Source organism: Dunckerocampus dactyliophorus, chromosome 18 (genome assembly GCF_027744805.1).
Source record: "Dunckerocampus dactyliophorus isolate RoL2022-P2 chromosome 18, RoL_Ddac_1.1, whole genome shotgun sequence".
In the NCBI taxonomy this organism is placed as follows: Eukaryota; Metazoa; Chordata; class Actinopteri; order Syngnathiformes; family Syngnathidae; genus Dunckerocampus; species Dunckerocampus dactyliophorus.
The window spans coordinates 16,032,614-16,043,062 of NC_072836.1; the positions used below are offsets into that span (position 1 = coordinate 16,032,614).

The 10,449-nt window shown below is 41.8% G+C and overlaps 1 protein-coding gene and 1 non-coding gene across 3 annotated transcripts; both read right to left on the bottom strand.

Moving 5' to 3' along the window:
* Positions 1 to 65: 65 nt before the first annotated feature.
* Positions 66 to 6,884, bottom strand: kri1 (KRI1 homolog). Of its 2 annotated transcripts, none has more exons than XM_054760562.1 (18): positions 6,692 to 6,884; positions 6,484 to 6,560; positions 6,286 to 6,388; positions 5,729 to 5,828; positions 5,475 to 5,541; positions 5,349 to 5,398; positions 4,958 to 5,057; positions 4,798 to 4,875; positions 4,490 to 4,596; positions 4,179 to 4,407; positions 3,907 to 4,077; positions 3,081 to 3,156; positions 2,899 to 2,996; positions 2,621 to 2,780; positions 2,402 to 2,532; positions 1,131 to 1,195; positions 951 to 1,046; positions 66 to 874 (listed from the first exon to the last, which is right to left on the bottom strand). In XM_054760562.1, the coding sequence occupies exons 1-18, from the start codon at positions 6,774 to 6,776 to the stop codon at positions 391 to 393; spliced, it is 2,277 nt and encodes a 758-aa protein (XP_054616537.1). In that variant the 5' UTR covers positions 6,777 to 6,884; the 3' UTR covers positions 66 to 390. The 2 variants fall into 2 exon arrangements, with proteins under 2 accessions (XP_054616537.1, XP_054616536.1); XM_054760561.1 differs by having other exon boundaries at positions 2,899 to 2,999.
* LOC129171807 (Z30 small nucleolar RNA) lies at positions 1,267 to 1,363 on the bottom strand. The gene has a single exon (XR_008566839.1). It is a non-coding gene; the product is annotated as a Z30 small nucleolar RNA (small nucleolar RNA).
* Positions 6,885 to 10,449: the final 3,565 nt, after the last annotated feature.

The following is a 10,449-nucleotide window of genomic DNA, read 5'->3' on the forward strand; positions in this document are numbered from 1 at the left end:
GTGTGTGTGTGTGGTGGGGGCATGATAGAAAATAGAGAACCACTAAAAGTTATTTTACAAAACACTTTAAAATGTTAAATATTCTATTTATTTTAACACCACATGATGCTTCATCTAGGAAGAGAATGAAATTAACAAAATGGCACAGTAGAAAAAAATGGGGGGGGTATTTATGTAGATTACTTGTAGAGATCGTTGCGCCTCACAAATACATGCCATGATGAGTGGTGGGAATACACAATGTATAATTTCCCACTTTTTAGGACTGTACTTTAAGATTTGGGGGGGGGAGAAAAACAAAAATAGGATGGACTGACAATGGTCAGCGGTCATCTACAGTGGAAAACAAAATATTGATGAATTTGGGACCATTAAAAATATACTGTTATGTTAAATTGTGGCTCTTTTTCCTGCTTCTTTCTTCTGCTGCTCTTTCCGTTTTTGCCTTCCAAGCTGTCGGAAGAACAGTCTCTTGGGATTCAAACCATACGCCTTCAGCCTCTGTTTACTGAACTCCCGGCCTCCGATTTTCACACCCGTCGTTCCCGATGTGTGGCGCCCACCGGAATGCCTGTGCTTCTTGGTAAATTTTGGCTTATGTGTCTTGTCTTGACCCCGAACAGCTTCATCTGCATCCACTTTAGGACGAACCGGCTGCAGCTCCTCTTGTGGTTCTCTCCTTTTTGTGAGAACCTCCTCTGGTTCGTCAACACCAGCCCCAAACTCTCCAAGAGCTTGTGCATTCTCATCCGAGGTGTCCATAGAGGCTGTGTCACGGTCCTCTGCTTCTCTCTTGTGCTGTTCTGCGTTCTTCACACGATCTCTTCGCTTCTTTCCCATCTTGGCTTTGGCCTCTGCCACCTCTTTATCCTCTCTGAAGATTTAATTTGGACAGAGACGTAAGATACATCAAGCATATATGTGACTAGAAAGTGCAGCTTATTACTCACTCAGAATAAATAGAAGTCAGGATTTCTTTCTTCTTCTTGGCGTTCTGCGATTTTATTTTGTAGTTCTTCAAATCACACAGTTCTTCTTTGTCAGATCTGGGAAAAAAAAAAAAAAAAAAAAAAAAAAAAAAAAGGATCCACGTGAATCTCATGAAGCATAAGTGACAAAACAGGCAGTACCTAAACATGCAGGTCTTCTTTAGAGAGCACCATCGATTCAGTTCCTTCTCATCAGCACCCAAAATCTGTCAAATAAAAAAAAATAAGTCATTAAGTGTAATTAATGCATACATTCTTCAGCTAGACATTGCGTCGTCTGCTCAGAGAGAAGATTAAAGTTAAGATCATTCCCTGGTCAGAGCTCTCCCCTGAAGGAGGCAATACCAGGTCATCTCCAAGGCTCATCACTGCAGCACATTTCATCTCAGCAATCTGACCATTGATATTTACTAACCCATTATACAAACCAGAAGGGCACTCAGTACAGTGCAAACCTCTGCAAAAAAGGGGGAAAAAATTGTGGGCTGCCTAACAAAAGATTAGTGAAAGAAAGTTTTTTGCATTTGAATGGAACATTTAGAACAGGCAAGAAAAGAAAACTAAATCCTGCTCAACTTAAAAATGCTTACTTGATACATACTTGAAAGAAAAGGCATCTTTGTGTCTTTACGCATGTCAGTAACGATATTAGACGATGCTTTTGCTTCATTAAAATTGTTAAGTTGCTCCCCAGACCATTTCGGAAAATTAAGGCCCTGTCCACACGGGAACACACGCTCATGGATGAGGTCTGTGTCAGATTAGTAAATAGTCACATCCAGACAGGAAAGGATCACTGGGTGAAAAAGTAATTACATAAGGCACACCTACATATGGCACTGTGACAGACACTCTACCCTAACAGAACTACACGGCACCAGAACTATAGAAGAAAGAATGCATGCGCATGAAGTCTGTCTTCCGCTTGTCCAGACTGATGACAGTGGAATTACTTCTGTAAGTCGTTTGACATTAAAGAAAAATAAATAAAATTAGGATGTCGCCTGGGGTGAGTCACGCCAGTCGAAATATTCAGATATGTTGGCGGCGCTCACTTCGGGTCACGTTGACGTCATGGTTTTCAGAAAGTAGCGCTTTGCTTGTCTACACAGTAATGACAAGCCGGCGTTCTCAGGTTTCCCAATCAGTTTTCAAAAAACACCATTTCAGGGCACCAAGAATGTCGTTGGTGTGGATGAAAGGCTGAAACGATACGTTGCCTTTTCTACCGGAAAACATTCGCATGGGGACACCCCCCTAAGAGGCTTTGAAATGCAGAAATCGTTTAATCACCTACACCACGGGAGTTGTGTGTCAGCTATTATAGCTCATTTTGGGACACAATTCTGACTGTTGGAGGTCTGCACTCTATTTAGTGCCATTCTAGATTATGGAAGTGTTGCTATTCATACCTCATCTGTGGTCAGACCGAAGTCGTTTGCAAGCACCTGCCTGTAACGGAACCTGCACGGGAGGTCGTCGATGACGTCCTCATAGTCCAGTTTATAGTATTCATCGAGGTACTGCTCAAAACTCTTCTCCTCTGATAAATACAAAAAAATTTTTAAAAAATCAATGTGGGCCAGACAAACAAGTAGCATGTCAGTGTTGAAATGACTGCAGACACTTACTGGGATCGAACACCGGCTTATTTTTGGTGACCACCTCTGCAAAGAGAGACTTCTTTTTCTTTTTGCCCATTTGCGGCATGTCTGTTTTCTTCATTTTCTTCCTCTCCTTTTTGTTCTTCTTGGAGACGCTGTGCTGGCTTGCATCATAGTCTGCATCCATCTATTTCAAGAAATCAGAAGCACCTCTCGTGAGCTTTGTCAGACATGGCAACATAATTCCCTATAGTTGATGTGAAACTGTGGTTTGGGTTTAAAAAAAATAATAAAAATTGACTCACGATAAAATCCTGGTCTTCACAGTGTGGCTCTGTGACATCATAGCCCTCATCTTCATCACAGGCCTCTTCTCCAGTCCACGTGTCCCAGTTCCAATGCTCTGCTTCATCAACAAACCCCTCATTAATAACACAGTCTTAGTACCAACTGGAAATACTAATACTCTAGAGTTAACAAACTTTACCCTCAAGTTCACCATCATCTTCAAACTGAGGCTTTTCCTCCTCTTGCTCTCCATAGTACTCATCCCCAAAGAACTTCTGCACATACAGAAAGAGTTGACTAGTTCAGTGTGTATCAGGCTAGCAATACAGCATTTAAAAACATGAGCGTTCACAATAAAAGATGCACCTGAGCTCACTTAAAGGCTGAATTAGAACCAAGGCCTTCAAATAGGAGGACACAACCTAACGTCCAATTAGGCAAACACAACACACCTGCAAAAGGTGGACTGTCTCTAAAGTCACACCCCCATGAGGCCATGTACACAGTCCCTTTATGATGCTTGTTAGAATATAAAAGTACAACGCTGGCTAATAATTGCCTTTTTTTGGCTTCCGGTCCGATCCCATTTCTTTTATAGTCTTGTCGATCCGATACCAATCTTCCAGCAGCAAAACCGTGATTAATTAACAGCATATTTTCTCTCATATCATATCTCATACCAAAATATTATACATCTCTCAGTATAATGCAGTGTAGTTCTACACCACTGCCAACTACAATCATCATAAAAAACATGCTAACAGTATCAAAGACCATTACTATCTTTGAAAAATCAGATTTTTTAAGTGATACGGTTCGGTACAGATACAACACCACACAGATGGCATATGTGTTGTGATATGTGTTGCCAACTTAGCAACCTTCTCGACTATATTTAAGCAAGCATTTAGACACCTCTAGATTCTCGCAAATAGTGACAAATCTAGCGAGTTTTTCTAGTGTTATTAGACACTTTTGGAGACTAACATGAAAGCACGTATTGCCTCTCCTGATTGTGCACACACCTGCATGAGCTGGTCATGATGTTGTGGATCAAAGTCTCCTTCCAGATCAGCCTGACTAAAAGCCAGCTCATCATTTCCGGTCAGCTCCCTCAGCTTCTGTAGTTTCTCCATGATCTCGTTACGCTTCAAGTTCTTCAGCTGCTTCAGCTGCTCCCGTTTCTGTTGTTTCTCCTGTGAGAGTTGCGGGACAGCAAATGACACAGAAACACAAACTTGTAGACAACCATCTTCTTATAGGGGGTAATACACAGCATCTGTGGCTTTTTACCTACCCTTTCCTTCCTTTCTCTCACTTCCTCCCTTTTGCGTTTTCTGCGATCGTCTTTGGAGCGCACTGAGGTGGCGATGTTGCGAGGGTAGGTTTTAACCTGCTGAGCATCGGGTTCCTCAAAACGGAAGTTGTAGCTTCGCTCAAAGTCCTCCTGTCGCTCCAAAAACACCTCGCCCTCCTCTTCAGAATCGGCCACATCGTCCTGGACCACCTCCTCATACGTCGGGATCCTCAACACACCGAGTCATATGTATGACTGTGCATGTATTGTGCACCAGGACAACAAATCAGGCAAACAAGTAGCGATTGTACCTCTCTTCGTCATCGTCATCTTTGTAGCGTTTGTTTAGGACGTAGTCTCGTAGGAAACACTCCTTCTCATCCAGCTGTGGGTCATTCCAATAGTCTCGTAGATATTTCTGCAAAGCAGTTCATGATTAAGCCAACCAGTGTGTCAACCAAAATCACGTATATACACACACCTGCCCAATGGCGTTCAAATTTGACAGTAAAAACACATAAAAACTGCTGACACAACATAGTGGGAGGTTTTTTTTAAATACCATTTAATGCACGTTTAGGCATTGTCCACTGTCCAGCATTCTTTCATTCTTACCCACCATGTCCTTCACCTCCTCAGGTCCATCAAGCTCAGCCTGGCCTTTGAGCCACTCCACATAGTCTGCCTCTTCCTTGTCCTATAAACACATGGATGCAGAAATGTTTATGTGGCTGCTGTTAACATCTAAGCACGACTTCTGCTACATTTTCCTTTCAGACCTGCTCTTCTTGTGTTTTTATTCTCCTGGTCAGCAGCTGGGAGCCTCCTTCTTCCTCACTCCCTTCACTGTCATCGCTGTCATGGACGAACTTACGGAAACTGAAAGAAAATGTGGTCTTCACGATTGACATTGGCGTATATACCTGCTTGTTTTAGCTGAGGTCACGTGTGATTGGCTTGTTCAAAAGGGTGAAATGTCAGGTGGAGCCTTGCCAATGGACATTTGGTATCTATTTAAATCCCTGTTGCCAATATGCTTGTCTTATGCTATGCTTGCTTGTCTAAAGCTATTGAAAAGGGCTAAAAAAGGAAGCATCCAGTTAACAGATGCAGTTGGAGATGGTAGCCGTCTAATATGATCCAAAGTCTACAAGACTACTAAAAAAGTACCTTTCTTTCAGCTGCTTCTGCTCCTGAATGTAGCTGGGGGACGATGCCCTCTAGAAAAGAAAACAGTCATAACCAAATCGGATGAACAAACGTACAAATCCACCACTTCCCGGTGACACAACCCACCTCATGTCTTTTGGCTGCCTCCTCATTATCCTCGTCGTCATCACTATTCTCCTCATCGTCATATTTTCTAAGGAATAAAATAAAAATATATTGCTTGTCGGCAACTTTAAGCTAAAACAATAGACTTACTTTCAGTAACTTCAATGATTGGAGGCCACTTCTTACATATTTGCAGACTATTGATTAATTTCATGTAGCTCAAATAGCTCCAAATGGAACCAAACATGATACAGTCCGTGGCCAAAAAAGCTCACCCTTCCTTCTCCAGAATGACTTTACGCTCATAGTCCTTCAGGTACATGGGCTTCTCTCTTGACTTTGATGTTGACAGCTTCAAATCATTGGTGGATGCACCTGAGAGAAATAAATGTAAATGTAATGCCGGCAGGACAGGACACCCAAACACTCCAAAAACAGGCATGACCCAAAGCTAAACACACACAAACACCATAAAACACATGCAATGGGAAAATGCTGCAATCACGTAAATGCTGCAGGATACAGAATCGCAAAATAATGCTGCAAATGCCAAAAAACACAGACAAAAACCCCAAAACAACTGCGTGAGAATGACAAACTCCCTTGTAGCCTGGCTAACTTACATTTTGTTCTGTGAACTTGCAGCATTTGTCTCATGCCGTTGTTATAGGGTTTGTGTGTGTGTTTTGGGTATTTGCAGCATTTTGCATTTGGTTTTTTTTTATGGGATTACAGTATTTTCCCGTTGCATTTGTGGTTTGGAATCATTTATGTGCTTATGTTGCGCGTTTGCTGTCAGGCATCGTCCCAATAAACAAAATGTTGGCCTCACCTTCTGAGTAGAACTGTGCATCTCTCTGATAGATCTTCGGGTCTTTCTTCTTCAGAAGTGACAATGTTCTGTAAAAGTCCCTTTCAACCTCTGGATCCAATTCCTGGAGAATGTAACACAACAAAGTACAGAATTATGCTTCTGGCTTCAGTTCTGGATGATTTGTGGACACGCTGAAGAGTGGAATGCGATGCTTACCACTTCACTGTCATCCGAACTGGATTCGGATGATTCTGATTCATCGTCATCTCCTCGGTCTCCATATCGATCCTTTACTGAACAACACGACACAAATAACACTTAATGAACTACACGGCGTCGTAGAAAGCATCTTCCGGTTAGCTTCTTTCCACGTTAGCACACAATACGATAAACTGCTAGTGTTAGCTAAGATTAACACACTTACGCCTTTGCAGTTCTTCCCTCTGTCGGTATTTGTCGTATTTCTTGGCAAACTGGGAGTTGATTTTTAATTCCGTATGGCCGGACATAGCTCGACGCGGTTAAAAATATGTTTACAACCGAATTGTTAAGTGAAATATCATCATAACGACGAGCATAGGGTGTGTAGAGATTAACACGTGGTTTCCGGTGCACGTTTCAACATTGGACTGTAGGGGGCGCAACATTCTCTCGAGAAATGTATCCAACAGTCATAGTACTGTAGTACAGTGATAAATATGGGTGGGCGATACTGCAAATTTGGATAGCGATTCGATACCAAGTACATACCGGAAAGATAAAGATATCGATACTTTTTACTTGAAATGTTTCCAAGACCATTGAATGATTTTGTGATACAATTATTTGAGCGATATAAAGTATAAAATTATTTATATTGCATATTGTGCTTTTACATCATCTTAGTTACACAAATACTGCTACCACTAAGTAACAGAACACTGTGTTGCAGTCACAATGAAAGCATATTTTGGGCTTTTGCAGCAATAACCCAGCCAATCACACATAGCTTTGTGAAGCCCAATTAATGATTAATAATGTCAAGGGATCAGACGCAACCTTTTGTTGAAAAAGAGTTCATTTCTGCCATCGCTGCCAACAAAAACAAACTTCCACCACTGAGAATGTGTCTCTTCGGGAGTTTAGTGAGTTTAGTCAAGGTGAGCTGGGGTTCATGTTGGAATATCTGAAGGAAGCCTGAGAATGCGTCTGCGACACAGTGGCAAACCTGATGTCTTGTTGTTGCGTTACTACACGTTGTAGATGCGTCACTGTGCCCTTTCCCTCACTCGTGTTATCAGCTCCATGCTTCCGTTCTTGCTCAGCCTTGAACTTTGCACGTGACCGCAGATGAGGGGAGCCCGTGCGCTTGATGTTGCCCTTCCCGTCATCGCCATCGTTGTTGTTGTTGTTGTGGCTCGGAGACAGCAAACTCAAAATGCACTTGAGCGTTTAATGTGCAATTTTTAAAAATACATGTCCTGTAGTCATTCATAATGCAGGTTAGGTCAACATTGATTGATCCAAAACAAAAAAACTCTTAACAAAACAGACTGGAATTTAGCAGAGCACAGATTTTTACTCAGGCCCAACAATGGTAATCTGGTAACCTCATAGAAATACAATAAATATAAATGTTACACTACTGAACAAAATCTTAAGACCAGGGGGAAATTAGCAAGTACAACAAGTCCCCACTTTTCACGGAAGTTACGTCCGGGACCACTAGCGAATGGTGAAAAACCGTGAGTAGGCAAGACGTCCAGAAAATGGCAAATATTTTTGACACATGCTTGCTCCCCCTCCAAACCCTCGTGCTAGCTTGGTGTTGGCATTCTTCTCCAATTTCGGATGAACACTTGTGATAGAAGTGACTACTTGCATTGGTCATCACAAGGCTACACTCTTTGAACTCTGTGTGCATGCTAGCGGCCCCGCCTCCACCCACCGCGACAAAGAGACTGTATGACTCACAAAAGTTGTTCTCTGGAAGAAATGCATCAAAGTGATGAAACCAATGCCCAGAGTGAACTCTCTTACCGTCTGTTTGGAGGCGGGAGATGAGGAAAACAGACAAGCATGTGCATGGCAATATATTGAGACGGGCAAAATGATCAAGTTCAATTTCATGTACTGTGTGATTAATTAATGAAGTTATTATCGTCCCGGGCCTATTGCCCACGAAACACTTTTCTCCTGAACGACAAATCTTGCCACATTTTAATCTCGTGAGATCTCGTGACACCCCTCCTTCTCACCACCAATGAACAATAATGTAAGATGGCCGATGAACAGATGGAATCGGAGTCACGGTGTAGTAGTTTCACTACACGTCGCGTGTGCACACAAAGCTATGGTGCGTTCAAAGGACTGCCTAAAGTACGCAATCTCAACGCTTGACGAAAAACTTTATCAGTGCAGCATAAAAACCTAAAACGTGTAAAAATTGTGGGCTTTTATAACAAAGGCACATGATTCCTGTGCATTTTATGTGTCATCATGTATTTAGAAATGATCATTGAACAAAAATCAGTGAATTTGCGGGACCGAATGTGCTGGGGCCCACTGCACGTGCAGTTTCCTCCTGGTCTTCAGATTTGGACTTTGTCTATGAATACTTTGGTTACCTTATTTACTTTTGACTGATCCTTATATTTTATTATTTTTGGATAAATGTGATCTCCCAGTGTCAGCGTGGGAGTATTTTGAAGAAGCCCTTCGGCTTTGCCTTGCAGCGTGACATCTGCACTTTCTAGGAAAAGGCTATTCTTTGTTTTGCTTTGTTTTTTTTCCAAAGAAGCACTGTTAGCGAGCCCTCCCCCCAAAAGAGGGAGGGGGGGGAAAAAACGCTTCACGTTTTCAGCCATGTCTGCATACCACAGCTGTTAAACTGTGGTGTATGCTGCTGCACATACAGTACTGTGTATGAAAACCATCTCATGCACAGCTTCTACAGTATTCAGGCCCATCCACATAAAAGACCACAACGGCTTTGTCCACAAGAAAAACACATTTTTCTGTGTGTCTTAGCCTTTTGCCAGTAAGATACGACAAAATCACGCCCATATGCAATCATGTACTTTTTCAATTGATGCGTTTTAAATACAGTAGAGCAATTTCGCTAAATATTGTTGTATTGTATTGAACAGAAAACAGGAGAAAATCATTCCCACTTAATGTGAGTCATGTTGTGGGTTGTTGCAATCTTTCACCAGCTGCAATTCGACCTAATACTCGGTTGGGTAGCAGTGGGAGCTCATCATTAATAGTATTTTATTGTCCATCGTTTTTCAATAGCTTCACAACATACACTTGTGTGAAACCAGTTCGCAGAAATGATCAATGAAAGTAAATGTCTCATTTGTTTACTTTAGTCTTTTTAGCTTAAGTGTGAGATGGACAAAATGGCACGCTGTATTTCCCCCCCCGTGTTTTATCTTTATACGGAAAAAAACCACCAGAAATTGTGGTGGAAAGAACAGAATTTTCCTTATTTTCCCTCACTTTCTGGAAAATGTCCTTTATTTTCACAAGACATGAAGAAAGTATTACAAACCACGCTTCGTATGATGCAGCGCTACCACAAAAAAAACACAAAAAATGTATTTAAAGAAATTCCAGTAGTTTCGGAAAGGGCTTAACTGTAGCAATTACCAAAATGTGGATGACAAACTATTTCATAGTAAGCTGTTCAATAAAGGAAATGAATGATATACTGTATAGTGGAACCCCTTTAAGTCAACATACTGTACCTCAGATTTGCTCACTCATGTCTGACTCATAACCGAAACCAGCCCTTGCATGCACATTTATGTGTGACCTTTGCCAGAAACGTAAGGAGAATGGGCGATAATAAAGAATGATTTTAACCTACGGCAGTTTGTGGACATGGTTTTCCTCCTTTGGGCGTCAAACTTTATGTCGACAAACGTGGTCAACTATGTGTGTGGATGTCGGCTACCAGTGCACAGTGGATCTCCTCCTTTGTCTGGGGTTTACGTTCCGAGACCACCAGCAAACGGCAAAAAAATCACCAATAGAAATGTCTATTTTTGACACCAGGCTTGCCAGAAACCTCTCCTCCGATCTTGAGTCAACATTGGCTATAAAAGTGATTGTTGTAATTATTAGATTAGGTTCAGCTCCAGAACCCTCCCCTTGTCTCTTCAATTGCCATTGTTCGCAATCCAGGTTTAAACCGTA